General features: G+C 43.6%; 1 protein-coding gene across 1 annotated transcript in view; it reads right to left on the bottom strand.

Annotated features, from left to right (window-relative positions):
• Window positions 1–480: 480 nt before the first annotated feature.
• Window positions 481–26,895, bottom strand: part of RAB22A (RAB22A, member RAS oncogene family) — a 38,497-nt gene continuing 12,082 nt past the window's right edge. The window contains exons 3-7 of the mRNA XM_056548008.1: window positions 18,345–18,426; window positions 17,816–17,887; window positions 7,783–7,889; window positions 6,960–7,069; window positions 481–5,958 (exon numbers count right to left, since the gene is read on the bottom strand). Coding sequence (XP_056403983.1) covers window positions 5,864–5,958; window positions 6,960–7,069; window positions 7,783–7,889; window positions 17,816–17,887; window positions 18,345–18,426 — 466 coding nt within the window. The 3' untranslated portion in view covers window positions 481–5,863. The remainder of the gene's footprint in view (window positions 5,959–6,959; window positions 7,070–7,782; window positions 7,890–17,815; window positions 17,888–18,344; window positions 18,427–26,895) is intronic.

The following is a 26,895-nucleotide window of genomic DNA, read 5'->3' as shown; positions in this document are numbered from 1 at the left end:
CAACAAATTAGAGAGCCTTCATGACGGTCTTTAAAGGGATTGTCCCATTTATAAAACCCAATCTCCTATAATCCATAATTTTATATAATAGAAGATGTATTAAAGATAGTGTCTGGTTTAAAGGAGTAGTCCGGCGCGCACTTTTTTCATTTTATCCCGTCTGGGCTGCAAAATAAAAGAAAACACACTTTCTCTTACCTGCCAACGAGCCCCTGGAGCTCCGGTACAGGTGTTCGGTCCCCGGGCCGTATTCTTCTTACTTCCTGTTAGCCCGGGACATCACACGGAGCTTCAGCCCATCACCGGCCGCAGCGATGTCCTGCCTCGGCCAGTGATAGGCTGAAGCTCCGTGTGACGTGCCGGGCTAACAAGAAGTAAGAAGAATACAGCACGGGGATCGAACTCCTGTACCGGAGTGTACCGGAGCTCCAGGGGCTCGTTGGCAGGTAAGAGAAAGTGTGTTTTCTTTTCTTTTGCAGCCCGGACGGGATAAAATGAAAAAGTGTGTGCCAGACTACTCCTTTAAAATCCCTATATTCTAATACTTTATAAGTTACTTCAGAGGGGTTCCCTAAAGGTTCCCATACAAAAGTCAGCCAAGGTTTATGGGGGCCTCCTCAGCCTCCCCCAAAATAGAGCATGTCAGAGGAAAGAAGGATGGGGCACGTTGTATCTAAACTGCCTCACAGAAATAGGCTGCTGCCAGGACTGTGTGGCAATGGTTACCCCCACTCTCTCCATTGAGAAAACCTGTAAACGGTGAGATTGGGAGAGCTGTTAGCCAAATGAATGTTCGGCCGACAGCTACTGAAGGTATATGGCCTCCTTTACTCACAACCCTCATCTACTTCAATGACAATAAGCATCTATCGCTCTTTTTCCAGTGGACCATGCTACTGGGCTGTGTAATGTTTAATTTCCCCATTGGTGGCGCCGCAGGGAAACGGAATACTTGCTGCCAGACTCTAGACTTCTGAACTATCTGATTGCTTGAATCTAAGGAAGAAAATCTATTTGATAAATCTACATGAGTTTTCTAGGGGTTTGCCATGGCAGCCTTTGTGTAACCGTAGTACCCATTTGGTCTACATCTGCCATAGTAACTATGACACATCTTGTGTAAATACAAATGCGTTAAACATTAATAAAGGTGACAATTACTGAATTCTCTGGCCTTCACACAGCAAGGCTTGGCGTCCACTGACTGACTGGAAAGGACTAGAAAATCTGACATAATGCAAATATCAACAAGAAGTGTTCTCCACATAGAGAATCAAAGTGGTTCTCACTTACTGCGCTTCCACAAACACCACTAGATCAAAGCAATGTGCAAAATTCAGCAGAATTGCCCATACTGTATATAACCTTATCCTACTTCACTCCACTTCATTATAAAACAGTATATTGTGCCTAAAACTGAAGCATATGCACCTTACAGGGAGACTCCCATCTGGGCCATTAATGGCATAACCACAGGATGTCCAAGAAATATCTGATGGATGCAGGTGCCACCTCTAGGATCCACACCTTGGTTTCAGCCTCTGAAGGTGGTCAGGAAGCCTAAAACTGTTGCATTGGCTGAGTTATGTTGTTCACAAAATAGCCATTGACGGGAGCTGCCTGGACAATGTAGCTCCCAATGCTTTGTTGTTTACGCAACACCAACTAACCTCTATGTAAAACAGCCCATTCAACTGTTTTTGGCTTTCAACCACCTCCGGCGGTCACATCTGATCTAGAGGGGGCCAGGGGACCCTGGATGCAGAGATAGGTGTGGGCCCCAGAGATGGCCTCTGCGGATACCAGAAATGTATGGCTTATCCTGTAAATGCAAACCAATTGGACAAACAAGGGAGCTGGAAGCCATATTAGTTATCACTCACATTATCACTCATTAACCTGTGGTGGCGCTGCTGGAAAATAGAATACTTTCTTTTAGATTCCTCCACAGATTGCAGCTGATCACTGGTAAAGATGTAACTGAACACCCTCTGCTTATTGTTGGAGGAGCCTTTTCACAACAATCAGAAGCCTATACCTGACACCCCCTTTATGTATTAAGAAAATAGATCAAGTAGAATTGAAAAGAATAGCAGAGCTTAGAAATTTTACAAAATCTCAACAACACAGAAGTAAGTATTGAAAGTAGTCAAATAAAACCACTTAAAATATGCACACAAGAGGAACAGAGTCCCCAAATGAGAGTGATACTTCCCTGTAAGAGGTCACAAAACTTCGTGAGATCGTGAGTGTTGCAAACATACTGCTAATACTTTCCAGTCCCCCTTTATACAGATACAGTGCTCTTTTCCCTCCTGCCCTTTGACTATTCATATCTACAGCTTATTGAAATTTAATGTGGGGCAAATATAGTATTACATGGTGGCCACTTATATGTCAAGATTGTTTACATATGTTGTGCCAGTCTGGTTCGTAGAGGAGGGTGTCAAGCAGATCACCCCCTACTATAGCATTCTATACACCCAGGGGTTGTCTTCATGAGAGAAGATCTTAAAGGGTCTATTCACACGTACAGTATCCTGCGCAGATTTTGTGCAGGATTTGTTTAGTCTTTTGGTTTGCATTGAAATTTACAGTAGAAAATCCTTTACATCAAATTGTGCGCATCAAATCTACGCTGGATACTGACTAGACCCTAAAGGAAATCTGTCACTAGTTTAATCTGCACCAGCGGTACTGGCCAGTAGTGCGGGTGACACTGATTAAAATGACATCTACGTGCCCGGATCTGTCACTGCGTTCTGGCGATATTATTATTCTTCTGAATATGTGAATGAGCAGTCTGGGGCACAGGCGGTGTAACGATTGCGGCCGAGGTACTGTGACATCAGCGATGTTCCCAGACAGCCGGACATGCTGGGAGTTGTCGTTTTGCTTTGCACAGTAGGCACTTAGACAGCGGTAAATGAAGTGAATATTAATAAGCCTGGAAGAAAAATGATGACGTCACCATACCCAAGGCCATGATCGTACCCCTGCCCGTGCTCCAGGCTGCTCATTCACATATTCAGAAAAATAACGATATTGCAGGAATGTAGCATCAGATCCTGCCTTTTGGCTAAGATCAAGTGTAGTATCTGTTCTCATCAGTGGTTTAGGATTTGGCCATTGATGTGGGATGGATGCTGCATGGAGGGAGCAGGTGTACCGGGGGGCGTTCCGGGGCTGGTTCTGAGGAATCAGCTCGACGGCTGTCCTGATGTGACTGGTTTCCTCCGGGTCTCGCCATGAGGTAGAGGGGTGTAGAGCCGAGGTACTTCTGTGCCTCGGGGAGTGGTGAGCCTGAGGTGCCGAAATTCACTGGGTGTTATAACTCACTGAGTGAACGCACTGCACCATTACTCTTCACCTTTGGCACTCACCCTTGGTATCCCGGCCTTCTGGCTAGGATGGGGGAAATTTTTATAGATCCGGCCGGATGACCGGGCAGTATATCTGCACTTCATTCACTTATTTATTCTTTTTTTGTATGTCACTGTGCCACTGTGTTTTTCTTTGTACACAGGATTGTCAGGATGCGGTAGCCCTTCTGGGTGTCCCTCCTGGAGGTCTAGGGGAGGTGTGTGTGGCCATTAGGTTCCTCACCTCCCTGCAACCCCTGGGCATCTTGGCTTCGGTCAAGATGCCATCAGTGTACAGCTCCTAGGCTGATACCCTGGTTAACTCCTAGGTTGAAGCCAGGAGCATTTTCGGCCCCTTAGTAGCTTCGGTGAAAAGGGGCATCGAACCTGGATCCTTGCAGGTGCCTTTTGGCCCGGAGGTGAAGGGTAGGTTTGTTGGGGGGCCTCACTCCTGTTGGAGAAGGGCTTAGCGATAGACCGCATCCTTTGTGCACGTTTTTTAGTGTGACACTTTTGCACTTTGGGTGATAGAGAGCACTTGCCTCGGCTCTTAAAAAATAGATCCGGGCACGGTAGGTATCATTTTAAACAGTGTCACCCGCACTACCAGCCAGCTTTGCTTGTTAGTGCGGATGAAACTAGTGCCAGATTTCCTTTAAGAAATTAAAGTATTTCCACAAATAAAACAAAATGGACTATACTTTGTCCACATACTAAAGTGTGCAGACTGTAGTGCATCTGTCAGAGCATGCTGGGATTTGTGATTCAAAGACATTGTAAAAAGGACCTGTCAGCTGGAAAACAGGGGTGTGAAGAAGGCCATGGCTAGAGAGAGATACTTGTCGTGATTCTGGGCATGCCTTTTTTTTATTTATTTCAATAGACCTTACTATCGGTGAGATATAAGCCTTTTTGATAATATGTAAACAAAGCTCAAGTGCCCAGGGGGCATTCCCCAGCCCGGCAAGAAAGAGCCCAGCCAAGTCCTGCTAAATCCTCTTTATCACCACCCCAAAGTCTGTTTTCACCCGCCTCCTCTATTTGACAGGCAGCCACTAGATAAAGAAGACATGGCCTGGACTTATCTGGGCTCTTGTCCTGCTAGGGGACGGCCCCTAAGCACTTAAGCCTCATTTGCATATGGAAAAAAATAAATAAAAAAAGGTTTATATCTTGCAGATGGAGAGGATTATTGAAGTTAAATGAGAAGCCCTACCATGCCTTATTTACAACCCCCAGTTAGGCTCCATTTACACTAAATAGTTATTCTATTCCAAAATAACATTTCCATCCCTATTGATCTCAATGGGATTTTTTTTTCCCTCTGGCACAATTGTCGGATTTATTCAAGTTATTTTTCTTGGCAGGTAAAATAGCGTAGCCTGCTATACTATTCTACCTGGTGTTCTAATATTTTTCCCACTGGCGTCAATGGAGAGACAGATTGAAGCGGTAGCATCCATCAGCATTGTTAATGCTTTCTGTATTAATACAGAAGCATGACGCTAGTGTGAACAAAGCCATTATTACTGCATAGTGATAGTAATAGTTCAGTGGCTTGTTAGACTAGAGCTTTGTTTCCCAACCATTGTGCCTCCAGCTGTTGCAAAACTACAACTTCCAGCATGCCCGGACAGCCTTTGGCTGTCTGGGCATGCTGGAAGTTGTAGTTTTGCAACAGCTGGAGGCACACTGGTTGTGAAACCCTGGAGTAGAGGGCATGTTTAGATGCTGCAGACTTGTTGTGAGGTTTCAGTGCAGGTTCGGCAAAAAATTACAGTACAATGCAAGTGAATGTGGACTATAAAACTCCATTCACGCTCAGTGGAAGATTCTTTACATCTGGAATATGTCCTATATATTGAACTTTACTGTGGATTTTACCTCCCACAATGCAAAGGGTGAAATCCGCATTAGACACTACATTATAAATATGCAGATCCTGCCATGAATTACCTGCAGATCTGCAGCAAAACTCACATTTGAATATGCGCCAGCGAGCAATCGTGCCAATGCCCATGATCAGGACCGGATTCCGGTCTCTAGATGTAAACAGTGAATGTTGCCATTCACTAACAGCAAGCAGAGATCTTACAAACGGAGAGGAGGAAAATTAAATAAGATGCAAATCACCTCTATAAAGATATCCTATATAAACGGACCTAAGAGATTCGGATGAACTATCGGGCCGTAATTATCTCCTAATCCATTGGAGCTCAATGTCCTTCTAAAGGATATACATGGAAACCATGGGTTAAATTGTTAAAATTGAAGAAGAGGGTAAGAACACAGATTCTGTATACGCCTAGGAGTATTATGCAATAATACACCTAATAAAGTATAAGAAGGACGGTGTATGCGCAACATTTTCCCTTTAAAGTAGATATCGTCTGTGCAAAGCTTGTAGCGGAGGAAGCGTACACACTGTGTGCATAGTGGTGATCAGTCCGGTGGAGGCTCCCCGACCATACAGTCCTGTCTACCAGTTCATACACGTGTGGTCAACAGCATCTATGATCAGTCTCTGAGGATTGTCTTCGAAGCTTGAATCCCCTCCCAGCTGTGGCGCAGGTGTTACTGGAGGGTATTCGTCTACCTAAAGGGGTAAGAAAAAGGATCAATACTGATATTTCTTCATTCCAGGGACCTCAGTGCTGTGATAGTAATCTCTGGATTAACCTGGAAAGTGATACTGGATCTCTTAGTTTTCAGAGAGGAACCAAGGCAGGTGACATACTAAGCAGATTTTAGTAAAGTACAACGAAATAACAATGCTATAATGATCACAAGATATGTTGAAAGTTGAACAAAATCCACACTCACCAGCTGCATCGTGCTGAAGTTCGATGCTTTATTTCATAGCATATCCATAAAAAACAAGCTGGGATGTGGACGGAGGCTGAGACAACATGTTTCACGCAATTAAGCACTTTCTCAAGTCTTACGACTTGAGAAAGCCCTTAATTGCGTGAAACATGTTGTCTTAGCCTCCATCCACATCCCAGACAGTTTTTTATGGTTATGCTATGAAAGTGCTTAATTGCGTGAAACATGTTGTCTTAGCCTCCATCCACATCCCAGGCTGTTTTTTATGGCTATGCTATGAAAGCGCTTAATTGCGTGAAACATGTTGTCTTAGATTCCGTCCACATCCTAGCCTGTTTTTTATGGATATGCTATGAAATAAAGCATCGAACTTCAGCACGATGCAGCGGGTGAGTGCGGCTTTTGTTCAACTTTGCACACATCTTATGATAATTATGTCTCATATAACCAGCACAATCCAAGTGTTTATTCATTCAGCGTCTCCTATGGAACCTCATATAATTGTCAGATTTTTTGTACCTACATTTTACATGATAGCGCCACCGGTTTCTTTTACTATATGGACAATGCTATAATGACACTGCAAAAAAAATAAAAATAATAATAATAACATTCTTAATGTATCTTGCTGCAAAGCAAGTTTCTGTGCCCATAGATAATAGGAGAGGGTTCACATTGTGATAAATTCTGCATATAGTTCCAACACCACCATACAGAGGAATAATATGCATATCTATACTGAGAACCCATCCGTTCACTTAAGCTACTTACTAATTTCTAGGAAGAGCTCATTGATGTTGATGGCGTTCTTAGCACTTGTCTCCACAAACACAGCATTGATAGAGTCAGCATAATCCTTGGCATCTTTTTCCAGCACTTCTCTAAAAAAAAAAAAAAAAAAATAGAAGAATAAATTTGGTTGCTGCCACTGTTAAAGGGGTACTCCGCCCCTAGACATCTTATCCCCTATCCAAAGGATAGGGGATAAAATGTCAGATCGCCGGGGTCCTGCTGCTGGGGACCCCCGGGATCTCAGCTGCGGCACCCCGCTATCATTACTGCACAGAGTAGACTCGCTCCGTGCGTAATGACGGACAATACAGGGGCCGGAGCATCGTTACGTCACGGCTCCGCCCCCTCGTGACGTCACGACCCACCCCCTCAATACAAGTCTATGGGAGGGGGCGTGGCGTGAAGCCCCCTCACATAGACTTGCATTAAGGGGGCAGGCCGTGACGTCACGATGCTCCGGCCCCTGTATTGCTGGTCATTACGCACGGAGCGAGTCTGCTCTAAGCAGTAATGATAGCGGGGTGCCGCAGCTGAGATCCCGGGGGTCCCCAGAAGCGGGACCTCGGCGATCTGACATTTTATAAGATGTCTAGGGGCAGAGTACCCCTTTAACTCTACTTTAAAGATGGAAACAGACCAATGTGTTAGTTTAGTTTGACATCACATGTGTGTGCCCGGCCTTACTGACATAGGAACAATCAATCCACTTCCATTTGTCAAGTGCAGAATAAAAGCCGTGGCCAATGATCTCAGAGGTTATGATTGACATCTACTGTGTCCTCTAAATCTCACTGTGACTTACCTGACATCATTCAGGTCACATTTGTTCCCGGCTATTGCCACCACTATGTTAGGGGGTCCATGCTGACGTAGCTCTTTTACCCAGTTTTTTAACGTCGCTAAGGTTTCCTGTAAAAGATACAGTGATTTGAATTGGTTATTTCTGTTTTTATTTCTGTACTTAAAAAAAAACAAAATGGAAAATTGCAAATCTTAGGGCATAAAGAACATGCCCTAATAGAAACAAGATAGTGGATGGTGCAAGAGATTGCACAATAACCACCAAATGGGCACTTAACCTGATAAGGACCCGTGACGTACCGGTACGTCATGAGTCCGCTCCCATTCTATAACGCAGGGCCACGGCGTGGCCCCGCGTCATAGCGGGTCGCACCCGGCCTCTAACAATGGCCGGGACCCGTGGCTAATAGCGCGTGGCGCTATTAACCCTTTAGACTTGACATTCAAAGTTGAATGCCACATCAAAAGTGAAAGTAAATCATTGCCGGTTAGCTCAGGGGGGCTGTTCAGGATGTCCACGGCAAAATCGCGGCATCCCGAACAGCTGTGAGACAGCAGGGACCCTTACCTTGCCTCCTGGTGTCCGATCGCCGAATGACTGCTCAGTGCCTGAGATCCAGGCATGAGCAATCAAGTGGCAAAATCATCGATCAATGGTTTCCTATGAGAAACCATTGATCAATGTAAAAGATCAGTGTTTGCAGTGTTATAGGCCCCTATGGGAGCTAGAACATTGCAAAAAAAAAAAGTGAATAAAGATCATTTAACCCCTTCCCTAATAAAAGTTTGAATCACCCTCCTTTTCCCATAAAAAAAAAAAAAACAGTGTACATAAAAATAAACATATGTGGTATGGCCGCGTGCAGAAATGTCCGAATTATAAAAATATATCATTAATTAAACCACATGGTCAATGGCGTACGGGCAAAAAAATTCCAAAGTCCCAAATAGTGAATTTTTGGTCACTTTTTATATCATGAAAAAAAAAAAGCAATCAATAAGTCCTATCAATACAAAAATGGATCACAGATCACGGCGCAAAAAATGAGCCCTCAAACTGCCCCATACGCAGAAAAATAAAAAAGTTATAGGGGTCAGAAGATGACAATTTTAAACGTATAAATTTTCCTACATGTAGTTATGATTTTTTCCAGAAGTACGACAAAATCAAACCTATATAAGTAGGGTATCATTTTAACCGTATGGACCTACAGAATAAAGATAAGGTGTCATGTGTACTGTGTAGAAACGGAAGCCCCCAAAAGTAACAAAATGGTGGTTTTTTGTTTTTTCAATTTTGTCGCACAATGATTTTTTTTTTCCGTTTCGCCGTAGATTTTTGGGTAAAATGACTGACGTCATTACAAAGTAGAATTGGTGGCGCAAAAAATAAGTCATCATATGGATTTTAAGGTACAAAATTGAAAGAGTTATGATTTTTTTTAAAGGTAAGGAGGAAAAAACTAAAATGCACAAACAGAAAAACCCCTGGTCCTTAAGGGGTTAATTAGAGACCCCACCCCCACCCCCCCATCTAGTATTGGACCTTGTTCAGCCTTCAAAACCACAGCAATATTTTGTGGCATAGACTCCATCAAGTGTTGAATCGTTTCTTCTGCTGGTGCTGCACATTTCATGGAGGTCCAGAGCAACAGCCCCTTTTACCTTGTCCTACATATGATCTAGTCTATATCAATAAAATCTTGAGACTGTGGAAGCCAGGGAAGCAAGGAAAACCTACTGTCATGTTCCCAGAATCAATCTTGACTATAAGGCCCTTGTAGACGGTGCATTGTCCTGCTGACAGTCTGCCATGAAGGGATGAACCTAATAAGTCCTACTGTCCAAACATCCATCCACAGATGGAGTGCACCAGGAAAACATTCCCACCACCATTACACCTCCTCCACCAGCCTGAACTGTGCGGCAGTCACCACCAAAATGATCAAAACCAGGCATCTATTAGGTCACATGGTCAAGAATGTGGCTAGAAAGGGCTCTGGCGGTTTTATGCAGCGAGGCGCACTTCCTCTGACCCTTGGGTCTCTCTCCAATCCTACCTCTTAAATAGCAATAACCTTAATTAAGTACAAATTAGTTACAAAGTAATAATAAATCCTAAATATCAAAGACATACGAATTAAAAACAACATGGGTAAACACAATACTTATATATCTATATGAGTCATACAAGCAGAGAGCGAACAAATAGTATTATAACTCTGAATTCAACTCTCACCAATCATTCAGATCGAAAGGACCCAATTCCTCCATTTTTAACATTAATTCTGTTTCGCATTTCAAGAGTAACCTATGCCAATATCCTCCACAACTCATTTTCCAATACGTATCAGGCCCATGAGTCGCAAACTGGCAGTACTCTCTAGGGATCGACCGATATCGATTTTTTAGGGCCGATAGCGATAATCTGTGGAGGTTAAGGCCTATAGCCGATAACTCATACCGGAATATCAGTATAAATTATCGGCTATTTATCCCTCACCCCCCCCCCCGGCGACGCCGCTGCAGATCATGGATTTAAAGCGGGTGCCTTAAATCAATGAACTGCAGCGGCTTTTGCGGGGCCAGAGACCGCCGCCACCACCCACTTCTCTCCCCTGCCTGTCGTGGGGTCCTCCTCAGTCCTACCCCCCTCCCCTTACCTACCTTCTGCCCGCAGACTGCCGCCGCCCGCTTCTCTCCCCCTGCCGGTCCTTAGTCCAACCACCGCCGCTGCCCCATTGCTTCCCCCATTCCCGGTTTTATAATTACCGGGGCCCGGGGTCCGCGCTACTTCGGGCTCCGGCGGCGGCCTGAGCTGTCACTGTGCGCACTGACGGTGACGTCTCGTTGAGGACGTCACTCGTCATTGAGCAGCGAACAGCGTAACACAGGATGCCGCAGAAGCCAGAAGTAGCGCGGACCCCAGGTACAGGTAATTATAAAACCGGGGATGGGGGAGGCAATGGGGCAGCAGCGGCGGCGGTCTCTGGCTGGGGCGGTGCAGTGGGGGGTGCGGTGGAGGGGAGGGGGGGCGTTGCGGGGGGGTGGGGCATTATTAGATTATCGGCAAGGTAATTGCCGATACCGATAACGTCCAAAATCGTGAATATCGGCCGATAATATCGGCCAAACCGATAATCAGTTGATCTCTAGTACCCTAATGACAAATAGTGCGCATGTTCTATTAACCTTTCCCTGTTCTTACAGATCTAACATGTGGTGGATGGTTTTGCCAATATAGTATTGTACAGCGCCACCAAAATTGTACACACATTAAACAAAATTTAGGGAGAGGAACAATTTACTCAAAGGGGTAGAAAGTCCAGAAGTTTAGATTGCCTGGGATCTCCACTGCACTCATCCTTGGGGAAGCCTAGTAATTTTATTAGGTAATATCAGTGTCTTTTGCAGCAGAGAGTCAATCAAGATCTCTGCTTGTTGTCAGTAAATAAAAACATTCTTGTCTATAGCTATAGGTTGCTACAGCTGCATCAAGTATAGGCATCCTTTATGAGCATAAAGTGGTTAGGGCTCGTTCACATTGCCGGTGTGCTCCGTCGGAAACAAGGGAGTTGAGCAGAGAAAAAAATAGTCAATGCCTTATTTTTTCCCCCATTCAACTCCTGTAAAATACTGGACACCAAACGGACCCCATTCAAGTCAATGGGATCAGTCAGGACCTGGCAGTGTCAGTTGTGCTTCGACCAGTTCAGGGTCCATTCGGTGCAAAAAAAGAGAAAAAAGAGCCGAACGGACCCTAAACGGGTCAGAGCGCAACAGCAGTGTGAATGTAGACTAGAAGAACAGAGCTCTTTTCTTCCAAAACTGATGAAACTAAGCTACAATACCACAGACAACCAGAGGACAGTCGAAATGCTGGTTTTCTACAGAAATTAGCTCTGTCTTTCCATTCCTGCATAACCCCCTTTAACTGCAGACAAATACATTTTACCTTTACTGCGTCACTGTAGCAAGCTATCAGGACAGGAGAGATATTTGTGTAGCTGCTGTTTTGAGCTTACAGAGGATTGTCTAGAGTGGATGCCCAGCACAGGGTTGCATACTCTGGATGTAAAAGGGAACATTCCTATTCAATTACAGCAAGCAGACATCTGGAGCTCTTAACTGTCTCAACACGTCTCCTACCCTGCTTCTTCTATTCACAGATTATACGTTAACAAATTTCGCAACTGGCTCGCTGCAATCTCAATCTCTCAATAAAGCAAAGTGACGTAAAATTCTAAATATTGCAGACATTTTCAGGCTCACAATTTATAGTTGCACATGTGACTCTGATCTAACCTTCTAATCATGTGATATCTTTTTTTTGTGTGTCACAGTTAAAAAACCAATGTAAGAAGAAATAAAGAGTTGCATAATTCTCTGCTTTTTATGAATGGCAGTACAGTGACCCCCGACCTACGATGGCCCCGACATACGATCATTTCAACATACGATGGCCTCTCAGAGGCCATCGCAGGTTGAAGGCAGCATCAACATACGATGCTTTTCTATGTTGGGGCCATCGCATAAACGGCTATCCGGCAGCGCAGACTGCTTCAGCTGCCACCGGATAGCCGTTTACGGTGCCCCGTGTGGTCCGATGACGATCACTTACCTGTCCTCGGGGCTCCGGCGCATCCTCTTCAGGATCCCCTGCATCGTCATCATCACGTCGCTGCGCACGTCATCCGTCCCGTCATCCAATAGGAGCGGTGTGCGTAGCGGCGTGATGGCGGTGACGGAGAGCGAGGATGCCGGGGAAGCAGAGGCCTTGCCGGAGCGTCGGGGACACCCCGGGGACGCAGCAACAGCGATGGAAGGCGACATCCAGGGCAGCGGTGACGGTCCGGAGCGGCGGGGACACGTGAGTATAACCTCCAATACCAGTGGTCTTCAACCTGCGGACCTCCAGATGTTGCAAAACTACAACTCCCAGCATGCCCGGACAGCCGTTGGCTGTCCGAGCATGCTGGGTGTTGTAGTTTTGCAACATCTGGAGGTACGCAGGTTGTAGACCACTGTCCTATACTTTACATTGCACGGATCCCTCAACATACGATGGTTTCAACAAACGATGGTCCATTTGGAACAGATTACCATCATATGTTGAGGGACCACTGTACAACTGTTGTGTAGCACCAGTCTGCTGTCACTGCCAGAACAAATTAAGCTACTCATTGCTTAAAGGGGTTTTCCAAGAATATACTATTGGTGGCCTATCCAGAGTATTGGTGGCCTATATAGAAACTGGTAGCCATCAATAGCTGTTTGACGGGGTGCCTACACATGGCACTATCACTGATCAGCTGTTCAGTGCCCCCACACTACACAGAGTGGGAAGTGGTTGGCTTCGTACTCAACTGCTATTAAAATGAATAATTAACATGTTATCACTTTCATGCTGCCTAAACTACATGTCACTGGGGTGGTCCCTGGCTTCTTCCAACCCAGCTAGCCTTGACCGATAGATCTCTTCCTATAACTTATATCAATCAAGGCCAGCACGGCAGACAGAAGCCACAGGTGACCGCTGCAATGACTCGTGGTTCAGGAAGCATGAAAGTGATGACAAGTTCCCTTTAAAGGGAGTCTGTCAGCAGTTTTGGACCATCAAGACTGCTGACAACCCTATACAGACATTGGGAAAGAAAGCAGAACCATATCTGATGTCTTTTGCATGACTGAGAATGTACTGCTGTGTAATGTACTGAAAGCTTTCCTATACCCTCAAGATCTAGCAGTCTTTTGATTGGGCGCTAGAGCTGTCAATCACAGCTGTGAAGAGGGGCCAGGAAAACTCTCAATACAGGGAGCTTTGTGAACGAAACAACCCTCCTCCTTGACTTCCTGAGGCAGTGGCCGGAACAAAATTCTGCAGTTTTCTTGTTTATGCAAGCTGCATGACTGAAACCTCAGGTATGGTTATCCTTCCTCTGTATAGAGATGTCTCAAAACTGCTGCCAGACTTTCTTTAACCCCTTAAGGACTCAGCCCATTTTGGCCTTAAAGACTCAGACAATTTAATTTTTACGTTTTCATTTTTTCCTCCTCGCCTTCTAAAAATCATAACTCTTTTATATTTTCATCCACAGACTAGTATGAGGGCTTGTTTTTTGCGCGACCAGTTGTCCTTTGTAATGACATAACTCATTATATCTTAAAATGTATGGCACAACCAAAAAACACTATTTTTGTGGGGAAATTAAAAAGAAAAACGCAATTTTGCTAGTTTTGGAAGGTTTCGTTTTCACGCCGTACAATTTATGGTAAAAATGACGTGTGTTCTTTATTCTGAGGGTCAATATGATTAAAATGATACCCATGATTATATACTTTTATATTATTGTTGTGCTTAAAAAAAATCACAAACTTTTTAACCAAATTAGTACGTTTATAATCCCTTTATTTTGATGACCTATAACTTTTTTATTTTTCCATATAAGCTGCGGTATGAGGGCTCATTTTTTGCGCCATGATCTGTACTTTTTTTTGATACCACATTTGCATATAAAAAACTTTTAATACATTTTTTATAATTTTTTTTTTAAATAAAATGTATAAAAAAAGTAGCAATTTTGGACTTTTTTTTTTTTTTTCGTTCACGCCGTTCACCGTACGGGATCATTAACATTTTACTTTAATAGTTCGGACATTTACGCACGTGGCGATACCAAATATGTCTATAAAATTTATTTTTTACGCTTTTTGGGGGTAAAATAGGAAAAAACGGACGTTTTACTTTTTTATTGGGGGAGGGGATTTTTCATTTTTTTTTTACTTTTACATTTTTTTTACACTTGAATAGTCCCCATAGGGACTATAGCATATACCATGATTGCTAATACTGATCTGTTCTATGTATAGGACATAGAACAGATCAGTGCTATCGGCGATCTTCTGCTCTGGTCTGCTCGATCTCAGACCAGAACAGGAGACGCCGGGAGCCGGACGGAGGAAGGTGAGGGGACCTCCGTGCGGCGTTCTGAATGATCGGATCCCCGCAGCAGCGCTGCGGGCGATCCGATCATTCATTCAAATCGCGCACTGCCGCAGATGCCGGGATCTGTATTGATCCCGGCACCTGAGGGGTTAATGGTGGACGCCCGCGAGATCGCGGGCGTCGGCCATTGCCGGCGGGTCCCTGGCTGCGATCAGCAGCCGGGATCCGCCGCGCAAGACACGGGCATCCTTGCGATGCCCGCGGTTATGCACAGGACGTAAATGTACGTCCTGGTGCGTTAAGTACCACCGCACCAGGACGTACATTTACGTCCTGCGTCCTTAAGGGGTTAAAGGGCTTATCCATGAAAAAAAACAACTTTTTTTATATATATCAACTGGCTCCAGAAAGTTAAACAGATTTGTAAATTACTTCTATTAAAAAATCTTAATCCTTTCAGTACTTATGTGCTTCTGAAGTTGAGTTGTTCTTTTATGTCTAAGTGCTCTCTGATGACACCTGTCTCGGGAACCGCTCAGTTTAGAAGAGGTTTGCTATGGGGATTTTCTTCTAAACTGGGCAGTTCCTGAGACACGTGTCATCAGAGAGCACTTAGACAGAAAAGAACAACTCAACTTCAGAAGCTCATAGGTACTGAAAGGATTAAGATTTTTTAATAGAAGTAATTTACAAATCTGTTAAACTTTCTGGAGCCAGTTGATATATATAAAAACTTTTTTTTTCCTGCATAACCCCTTTAATGATAAAAGTCCAATGCAACCATCTTTTTGTCATCTACTATCATTTTGTGTCAAAGGTCCAAGTGGTGAAAGTTTGTTCACCATGCGACAGATGAGCGCACACTTCTTACTTGTGTTCAGACCACAGTCAAGCATGGAAGAGGTTCCATTATGGCCTAGGGATGTTTCACAGAGGGTGTTGTTGGTGACTTACTAAAAGATCACAGGAATCGCGGACTATAAGCATCAACACAACTTCCTGGTGGGCCATGTCATACTTTCAGCACCCGCCATATTGGGTGTGGTTTTATACTACAGCAAGATATCCAACTCAAACATTTCCTATGTCTCAAAAAATATGTTTTGTCAAAAGAATGACAACAGGTGCTGAAAAACATGGTTTGGCTTATCTAGAGTCCCAATTGCAATCCAGCTGAGCTCCTATGGTATTATCAGGAAAGGTGTGTTTGAGATTTGAAAGTTACGAGCCCAAAATCACCTTTGAGGGTCCCTACAAAAGAGGTGGGCTGCAATCGGAGCTGAAACGTGTGACAAATTGACAGACACAATGCCCATGTTTGCAATGCTGTTAAAGGGGTACTCCACTCCCCAGCATTTGGAACATTTGGTTCCGGACGCTGGTGCAGGCTTCGGGGCTCGCCATGCCCCATAGGGACATCACGCTCCGCCCCTCGTTATGTCACACCCCACCCCCTCAATGCTAGTCTATGGGAGGGGGCGTGACGTCCGTCACGCCCCCTCCCATAGACTTACATTGAGGGGGCGGGGTGTAACGTCATGAGGGGGCGTGGCAAACTAAATGTGAACAAGATGTTTATTCGCCTAAATACAGAATACCCATGTTCACCACAAACTAGCTCCTTTTGTTAACTTCCAAAAATATAAATGATTTGGATAGTGCATTATTATTGTTAATATTAGTGAGCAGTGGTTTATCTCCAAAGCTGCAAACAAATCCTGTCTGTAATGTGATCCTGCAGTCAAATATTGCTTCAATGCTTCCCCTCAGCATTGCAAAGGAATTTGTGGTTAGAGCAGCATGTTATATATTCCTAAAATGTTCTTCCTAAGGACACAGCTTGAACAGCGATGACTTAAGGGAGACAAGGGAAGAAGCATAGTGCACAACTGAGCTCTGAACGTGCAGAATCACAAACAGCCATGTGAGCAAGAGCAGGACTTGGTAATAGATATATCCTTGTACATTACTGATCACTGCATCTACCTGTGGTTAGTAGACTTACAGTAACAAAGGGAACCTGTCCCCAAATTTGACCTTATATAACTGGTGGCAACACGTTGTTAAGGATTGGTTAATGTGCGGCCTTAATCTGTGAGTGACTACTGCTAAACTATTTTTGCCGAGTGTCGACGTAAGAAAATTCACACCAGGCCAGGTTGGTATGAGTTCCCTCCTCGATATCCCAGGGAGTTCTCCGTTATTACAGGAAGTAAATTTGGTTTTTACATTCGGAAGAAGGGAGGGTTAGTTATGACATCACAATTAGCATGTTACATTTTGATTGGTTGTTCAACTTTTGTGTCCGTATATATTAGCATATCTAGTGTCCATTAATTTCTTGGAAGAAGTTCTCTGATCGTCAGATATTTTGTCTTTCTACTGCTGCATGGCATCATGGCAAGGTCTCAATACGAAGTCATGAGCAGATAGCATTCTGATGTATGTGGGTTAAAGGGTAGGGAACAGATATATTTTTCCAGCAGCAATGGCATTTTAGTATTAGTATATTGATCAGTCATTAGAAACATAAGGGTCATCCCTATCAACGTCATATAGGGTAAGAGAAGATTTCGGTAGCAACACGTTATAAAGGGTAAAATAAGATTTCACACCATGTTCCCTTTATGTCTGCAAAAATGAGTTTTAAAAGTGTCCTGCATTGTATGCTAATTAGACCCCTCCTTCCTTGACAGCAAGACAAAGCTGATGTCACCGCTCTGCTCCCTAAAGTCTCACACGAGGCTAGAAGCTTCTTCACACCCCGGAATATCACTACTTCTGGGCCTGTACGAGATTTCAGTCAAGAGCAGTGATGTCAGCCAAGCCTGGGCTGAGCTGGCGTGATTACAGCCCAAGGTGATACTGCACGCCCTATTGACTCCTTGAAGCTTATTACCATACGGTGAAACCATATTTCAACCTATATGATGTGTTGCCACCAGTTATAGAGGGTAAAAACTGGTCACAGGTTCCCTTTTGAGTACTACAAGAATTTTGTATAAACTGACACTGATGTCAGCCCCTTAGCCACACACTGGTGCACTACAGAAATGGATGTACATTATAAGTCGCAAGAATTTCTTACCTCTTTTGTGATGTCATACACTATGATGGCTGCCGCTGATCCCCTATAGTACATTGGGGCTAATGCTCGAAACTGCACCCAAAAGAAAGTAACAAATAAAAATAATTACTGCAAAGCTATTCTAAGTCCTTGACCCCCCTCCCCCATATAAACAGGTGTTATTATGGATGATCTCACAAATCCTATCACAGCAGGGCCCAGGTATACAAATCTGCAGTTCAAAACCCCCTTATAGCCGTGCAGCATTTTCCAAATCTTTGATTGCAGCCAGAAGTGCATAGAATGGAGGTTTTTATACTAGTTGTCCAGGGTTAAGCATATGATAATGGTTCTCGACCTGGTCTATACTAGTATACAGATCTATTATATTTCAGTAGAGCAATAACTAGTAATGTAATTACAATAGAGATCTATAAAGAAATAAAATCCCCTTGATTACAATGCAGGCTGCAATTGGGAAATAGAAATTTAACTATGATTGGGTAGGTTACTGAGGAGAACTGTGCTTTACTGTATAATGAGTACTTACCCGCTCCTGCCCAGCAGTGTCCCATATGAGAAACTTGTGCAATTCATTCTGATACTGTACTGTCTTGGTCATAAAAGAGGCCCTGGAATCAGAGGAAACAAACAGAAATATTAGGTGAGAAAGAATCAGGAAAACAAATTAGCTATGCCTCCAATGGGTGGCACTAAAGATACAGCTTTCTTTTTTCCAGAGGAAAGTTAATTTGCATACTTTTTCCCAGGAAGCATTTCCTGGCCTGTAAAACTCCTTATATCAGCTGCCGATCCCCACAAGGAGAAACAATTCCCCCCCCAGCTAACTACCCTAGTATATTCTCAGCAATCTTTTATCAATGGACTTTTGGTAGATGATTTATTTTGAGCAGTTGTGCCATCGGGGCCTGTGGACATCATTGAAGGGTATCCAACACTTGGGCCTCCCCTTTATTACCAAGCAGGAGAAAGCTCCCTCAAGGTGCAATTCTCCTTCTGGAGAATTCAGCATCACCATATATTCTAATGTTGTCCCTAATGTTGTCCTTGCATCTGAAGGGTAGGGTGTAAAGCTGGCCATACAAATCAGATATGTGTCACCGGAACCCATTATTGTTTTTAGAGGCCTCACAACTCTTTCTCAACAGCAGATGTCTGGGGAGAGAAGGATGGGGTATGCTAGATTTTAACTTTTCGACTTATTTCTTTGAGGAGACTGGCAGCACCTACCTTCCCTCCTTACATTAAAAAGATATGGGTGTTATTCAGGGACACTTTAGCTACTTGAAAGGCCCTTAGGGGCAGGGCCGGTTTTAGGCTTAGCGTGGCCCTGGGCAAAATCAAAAAGTGGGGCCCCAAAAGTCGTACTAGTGCACTAACCAGATTTGCACATTTTTGGTTACTTCAAATACCATAAAAAAATATCTAAAAAGCTATTGAAAAGTCCCATCAAAACAAAAATGGTACCGATAAAAACTACAAACCACAGTGCAAAAAATGACCCTCATACATCCCCATATACAGGAAAATAATAGAGTTATAGGGATCAGAATAGTACAATTGAATATTTTTGTATAGTTCCCTCACATTAGGTTGCAGTTCCCCCACATTAGCTTGGCAGCACAGTTCCCCCACATTAGGCTGGCAGTATAAGTGGTAGGTACATTAGGTACAGCATAGTTCCCCCCACAGACATACAGCCTTCAGCCATATACAGTGTATGGCTGGAGGCTGTATGCCTGTGTACTGCCCCACTTCAGTGCTCCATTAACCGCTCCTCCGGTCCGGGGTCACGATCTACTGCTATGGCTTATAGGCCATAGCAGTAGGTCCCGGGACCGGAGGAGCAGTGGATGGAACACAGAAGCTAAAGTGCTGGTAACTTACCATGCCGGCCAGCGCGCGTCCTCCTCGATGCTGCGATGCTCTGCACCTCCGTTCCTATGGGCGCACGCACGGGACATCAGTGACGTCCCTGTGTGCTCTACCTCCAGGCGGCCCCTGCGTTTTTAACGTTAACGTGGGGCCGCAGAAACGTAACTAAGACATCCCTGAGTCCCGAAAAGATCTTTTGGGACACAGGGATGTCCCGAAAGGGACGGTGCCCCCTGTGGGCTGCTCAGTGGCGGATCCCCCCCCCTGGATCCGTCACTGAGCCGCCCACAGGGGGCCCCCTGGGGGATGGGGGCCCTGGAGAACTGCCCAGATTGCCCCGCCCTAATGCCGGCCCTGCTTAGGGGCTGCATAGGTCTGCCGCCCTGGGTTATGCCAGACTTTCCGGTGGGGAGAGAAAGTAGCCTGTTTTGGTGTGTGGAGGTTGAAGGGAGTTAACATTTCAGGCAACCTGATGAATACTACAGAGAGGCGCTGGTGTACCATGTCGGATCTGGTATCCAAATATGACGTATCACCATCCCACTTATACTTCTAAACTATGCTACCTACAAAAAGAACTCGCCTATAAAGAGTATGACTCACTTCTAAGCTCTATGGGTGACAGGTCTATTTCATATCTTTATTACAAACTGCGGAAATTTTTCATCCCCTCGGCTCCGAGGAGAGTGGGTAGGAAATGGGTCAAAGTACTGCAAGACGCCAACATAAAGAGCCACATTCTGGTGAGCCTAACCAATTTCTGCGTTTGTGTTGACTTGCTAAGACAGTTTAGCTCTAGAATAAGCCGGATCGTCTTGAGACAGCAGCATGATAAACATGCTCTCCAAAGGAAGTTTTGTAAGCCAGGTCTGTTCTGGAGTAGATTTGCGGTGTTTTGGTGGAGTTTGTGACTTTTTGTAGGACTTTTGCACTTGATAAATTTGTTACCAATTTAAGTTGGAAACTGAAATTGACTTTTGTAAGATCCTTTGAAGCAGCATAAAGTTGCAAAAAAAAAAAAAAATGTGCTTTGGCGCACGTGACAAAAAACTCTAAATACAATGATAAATTCCCTCCTATGTCCCTTGTCTATGTCCCTATGCCTTGTTCCATGTCATACTGCCAGTCAAATTACCATTTGAGCTGATCATCACTACTAGAGATGAGCGAATTTTTGAAAAATTCAATTCGGCCGATTTGATGAATAAAAAAAATAAAAAATCGATTTGATCCGAAAAAATTCTCAATCAATTTTTACTAGTAATGTATTTTAATAATGTGTTTAATAAAGTGTGTTTCACTATAAAAAATTTTTTTTAAAAGTAGTACTACTACTCCCAGCATGGAACAGACTGTTCCATGATGGGAGTAGTAGTATCTGTGCTAATAGACAGATCACCCCGGGTGTCACTCCTGACACCTGCTAAAATCGTCCTGTAAAATGTATAGATGCGGGCGGCTTCCTCGCATCTAGATAGGACGATCGCATCGGTGTCAGAAGTGATACCTGCTCTGATCTGTCCTTAAATGGGCACTGTCACCAACTTTATTTTTTGATATGTTGTAGTACTTATGTACTACAACATATCTCTAATATACTTTTATTATTTTTTTTTTCATTAAAAAGGTTTAATTTACATTTAAAAACCGGCCACTGAAAAAGGACTGATTTTGGAGTGGCAATCAGTCCTTTTTCAGTTAGGCTGCACTCGCTCCCTGCCTGTCAATCAGACAAGCGGGAGCGAGCGCATTGGCTCCCCGGCCACTGGCTGGGAGGCCACTACTCCCGCACATCGCCGCCGCCTCGTTGCCGCCGCTGTCCGTGCACGCCCGCTGCCGGACTCTGCAGTAATTGCAAGTGTAATGAGGGCTCGGGGTATGCGGGGCGGGGGGGGGGGGGGGGGGGATGGAGGGAACGGGCTAGCAAAAAAATAAATAAATTGGATGGTGGGAGCTACCCTTTAACTGCAGGTACTTCTGCTCCCATCATGGAGCACACTATGCTTACTGCTGGGAGCTGTAGTACCTGCATTAATAGACAGATCGCAGTGAGTATCACTCCTGACACCCTATGCGATCATCCTGTATAATATATAGATGCGGGCGACCGCTCTTCTCAGGTCCCACTGAAATATATGACGTATATACACCTATTATTCATATTTATCGCAGAGAGCTGCGAGTGGCTGGAACCATCTGGCCAATCACAGCTCTCTGTGGGAAATATGAATAAGTGATGTGAAATCTATTCACATCACTGGCCGGCCGGAGTATAGTGCAGAGATGCGAGCGCAGGAGAAAGCTGCTCCGTCTCTGCAATAGATAGGACAATAACACCAGGTGTCAGGAGTGATACCTGCTGTGATCTGTCTATTAGTACAGGTACTATAGCTCTCATCATGGAACAGTCTGTTCCATGCTGGGAGTAGTAGTACTACCTAAAAAATGTAAAATATAGAGGGAAAAAAAAGTGAAACACACATACGCACACACATTATTAAACACAATATTAATAAACATTACTAATAAAAAAAAATAAAAAATGTATTATAAAAAATATATTATTTTTACATGTAAATGGCCCCTTTCTACATTTTTATTATTGTCGGCTACATTTTTATGTCCCTGCCCGCCCACATAAATTGATCCCTGTTTAAAAATTAACATTAACATTTTTTTTTTGTATTTGAATTTTCAGGAGCAGGCAGGGACCAGAAAATTCAGCGCTCAATATTAAAAATGGGGCTAAAAAAGTAAAGTGAAAATAAAAAAAATTATGATTTAGAATGAAAACTAGAAAAAAAAATTATGAAATGCACTCCTCATTCATTTTTAATATTGAGCGCTGAATTTTCTGGTCCCTGCCCGTTCCCAAAAATTGTAAGACAAAAAAAATCTGTACCTTTGATCAGTACCTAATTTTGATCATGTACATATAATTTTTATACGTCTAGGACCTATATATCCCTAACAAATGGCATTTATATGTTGCTCACTTGCTTTGTGTTCTTACCTTCTGGAGGGGGCGTGTCCATCTCTCTCCCTCACTGTGGATGACTCAGTCTGCAAATCACTGCACTCTGTAACCCTTTCCTCTCTGGGCAGTCTGCAAATCACTGCACAGTAGTTTTTATGCATACATTTTCTATCTGTTGCTAGTAAAGCTGGATGCTAATCAACATAGCTGTCACTGTGTGTGTCATTCAGCTTTCACAGACTCCTGAATGTGTGATCAACTTCCTTGTCATTCAGGAGTCAGAGAAAGCTTTGGCTGTTCAAGAATGCTGGGAGTTATAGTTTTGCATTGCAACAGCTGGACCTGCAGTGTTTGTAAAGCACTGTGTTAGAACAGTGTTGCCTTTAGCTGTTGCAAAACTACAATGCCCACACATCCTTTGTCTGTAGTTTTGCAAGAGCTGGAGACACACAGCTGGGGAATACATAGCTCTAACACAGAGTTTTACAAAGATTGTACCCCCAGCTGTTGCAAAACTACAACTCCCATCATGTGAGTTGTAGTTTAGGAACAGCTGAAGGCTGTAGTGGTGCAATGGTGATTCTCCTATACTGGATACCAACACACTTTATGGCCGGTATCGAGTATGTTGCAAAATACAGATTAGTCTGTCTGCATAAAGACAGATGACCCCTAGTGGTGGCTATTTTTATTTTAGAATTTTTAGTAAAATTGACTGATGCTATGGGCAACGTTTCCTCTGCACAGGTTTTGATAAATCTCCCCCATAACTCTTTTTTTCATCTATCCACAGAAACATGAGGGCTTTTTATTTTTGCTCGACTAATTGCACTTTGTAGTGAAACTTTTTTTTATTTTACCATAAAGGTAAACACAAAAAATAAAATATTTGGGGGGGAACTTGAAAAGAAAACTACAAGATTGGAACTTTTTTTTGGGGGGGGGAGGGTTGTTGTTCTGCAGAGCACTTCATAGTAAAGTGTTCTTATTCTGTAGGTCAATGCCAATAAACAGATACCTAGTTTATATAGTTTTTCTTTTATTTCTTACTTTAAAAAAGGTAATTTTAAATAAAAATCTGTATGCTTAAAACTGTCCTCTTCTGACCCCTATAACATTTTTATTTTTCAGTATATGGGATGAATGAGGCTCATTTTTTGCGCATTGATCTGAAATTTTAATTGGCACCATTTTTGTTTTTATGGGACTTTTTAATCGCTTTTTATTTATTTTATCTGATATACGATGTGACCAAAAATCAGCATTTTTGACGTTTGGTATTTTTTTACGTTCACACTGTATACGGTGCATGATCATAAACATTATATTTTAACGCCTTATGGACCACAGGTTTTTCTGTTTTTTGTACATTCGTTTTTTCCTAATCACCTTCTAAAAATCATACTACATGCACCATAATTAGTATGTTTAAAATTGTCATCTTCTGACCCCTATAACTTTTTTATTTTTCTGTATATGGGGTGGTATGAGGGCTTATTTTTTGTGCCGTGATCTTAAGTTTTTATCGGTATCATGATTGTTTTGATCGGACTTCTTGATCACTTTAAAAAAAAATTTAGGGTATACAAAGCGACCAAAAATACGTATTTTTTTTTTACGTGTGCGCCATTGACCGTGCGGTTTAATTAACACTATATTTTTATAGTTCGAACATTTACGCCCGCGGCGATACCAAATATGTTTATTTTTGTTTACATCATTTTTTTTTTTTTTTGATCGCATACACTGTTCAATGCTATGGGAGTTGAAAGTCAGTGTTGCCCAGCGACATCCCCACAACATCACTGCTCTAGAGGAGATCTGCATGGAGGAATGAGCCAAACTACCAGCAACAGTGTGTGAAAACCTTGTGAAGACTTACAGAAAATGTTTGACCTCTGTCATTGCCAACAAAGGGTATATAACAAAGTATTGAGATTAACTTTTGTTATTGACCAAGTACTTATTTTCCACCATAATTTGCAAATATGTTCTTTAATAATCAGACAAAGTGATTTAATGGATTTTTGTTCTCATTATGTCTCTCATAATTGAGGTATACCTATGAAGAAAATTACAGGCCTTTCTCATCTTTTTAAGTGGGAGAACTTGCACAATTGGCGGCTGACAAAAAACTTTTTTGCCCCACTGTACATACTCTGAGTTACAATTACTAGTGGGATAACACAGGGGTCAGTTTTGGTTTCTATTCTATTTAAAAAATGTATTAATGACTTTGTAGAGGGACTGTATAGAGAAGTATCAATCTATTATATAGTAAATAACACAATAGAGGATAGTGCACTGTTACAAATGGGTCTGGATAGGTTGGAGGCTTGGGCTAGATGGGTTCAACGTTGAAATAACAATCCAGGATGACACAGGAAATAACAATCCAGGATGTGGTAATATGTATTAAACGTATTTAGTCAACTGTAAGGCAGCTGCTGCTAAGGCAAATAAAATTATATGAAATATAAGTATAAGAAATATTTCTACCACTGTACAAATCACTAGTCAGACCACACATGAAATACTGTGTAAAGTACTGGGCACCAGTGTACAAGAAAGATATAGTGGAGCTGGAGAGGGTTCAAAGACGGGCAACCAGAGTAATAACGGGAATGGGAGGACTACAGTACCCAGAAAAATTATCAGAATTAGGGTTATTTACCTAATAACTATGTATAAATATATCAGAGATCTCTCCCATTATCTATTTATACCCAGGACTATATCTGTAACAATCATCCTCTACATCTAGAGGAGAAAAGATTTCTACACCAGCACAGACGGGGTTCTTTAAAGTGAGAGCATTGAGACTGTTGAACCCTCTGTCAAAGGAAGTGGTCATGTAGAACTCATAAAAGAGTTCAAAAGGGGCCTGGACTTACCGTATATACTCAAGTATAAGCCAACCCGAATATAAGCCGAGGCCCCTAATTTCACCCCAAAATCCCAGGAAAAAAAAATAAAAAATAAGTTATTGACTCGAGTATAAGCCTAGGGTGGGAAATACATCATCCCCCTCTGTCATCATCCAGACCCCCGTCATTAACACCCTCATCATCATCACCCTGTCATCATCCCCCCTTCATCATCCCCGCATGTCATCATCCCCTCTTCATCATCACCGCCTGTCATCATCCCACACCCCCCTTCATCATCCCCTTGTCATCATCCCACCCCCCCCCCTTCATCATCCCCTTGTCATAATTCCCCTCCCCCCCCTTCATCACCACATGTCATCATCATCACCGCTTGTCAATGTCTGATACAGTGGTCTTCAACCTGCGGACCTCCAGATGTTTCAAAACTACAACTCCCAGCAAGCCCGGGCAGCCATCGGCTGTCCGGGCTTGCTGGGAGTTGTAGTTTTGAAACCTCTGGAGGTCCACAGGTTGAAGACCACTGCGGCCTTCGACATCATCCAGCCCCCTCTCACCCCCTTTAGTTCTGTACTCACCTCCGCTCGGCGCTGGTCCGGTGCTGCAGGCCTGTCCGGTGGGGAGGTCGTCCGGTGGGATAGTGGTTCCGGGCTGCCATCTTCACCGGGGCGGGGCCTCTTCTCCACGCTTCGGGCTGGAATAGAGGCGTTGCCTTGACGATGTCGCAGAGGGACGTTGGTAATGAACGTACCTCTGCGTCGTCGTCAAGGCAACGTGACTATTTCGGGGCCGGGCCCGAAGCGCAGAGAAGAGGCCTCCCGGTGAAGATGGCAGCCCAGAACCACTATCCCACCGGACGACCTCCCCACCGGACAGTCCTGCAGCACCGGACCAGCGCCGAGCGGAGGTGAGTACAGAACTAAAGGGGGTGAGAGGGGGCTGGATGAAGTCGAAGGCCGCAGTGGTCTTCAACCTGTGGACCTCCAGAGGTTTCAAAACTACAACTCCCAGCAAGCCCGGACAGCCGATGGCTGCCCGGGCTTGCTGAGAGTTGTAGTTTTGAAACCTCTGGAGGTCCGCAGGTTGAAGACCACTGAGGGCAGAGAGTTCACTCGAGTATAAGCCGAGGGGGGGGGGGGGGGGGGGGGTGTTTTCAGCACGAAAAATCGTGCTGAAAAACTCGGCTTATACTCGAGTATATACGGTATTTCTAGAGAGTAATAACATTACAGGTTATGGATACTAGATTTATAAGGACAGAATGTTGATCTAGGGTCAAATACTAGCTTAGCTCAAGTAAAACAGTAATATCTTAATTAATAAACCTATATGCTCTCTAG

This window comes from Hyla sarda, chromosome 12 (assembly GCF_029499605.1).
Source record: "Hyla sarda isolate aHylSar1 chromosome 12, aHylSar1.hap1, whole genome shotgun sequence".
Lineage (NCBI taxonomy): Eukaryota > Metazoa > Chordata > Amphibia > Anura > Hylidae > Hyla > Hyla sarda.
The sequence above is the reverse complement of the archived record's forward strand: the minus strand, read 5'-3'. Positions and strand labels throughout refer to the sequence as shown.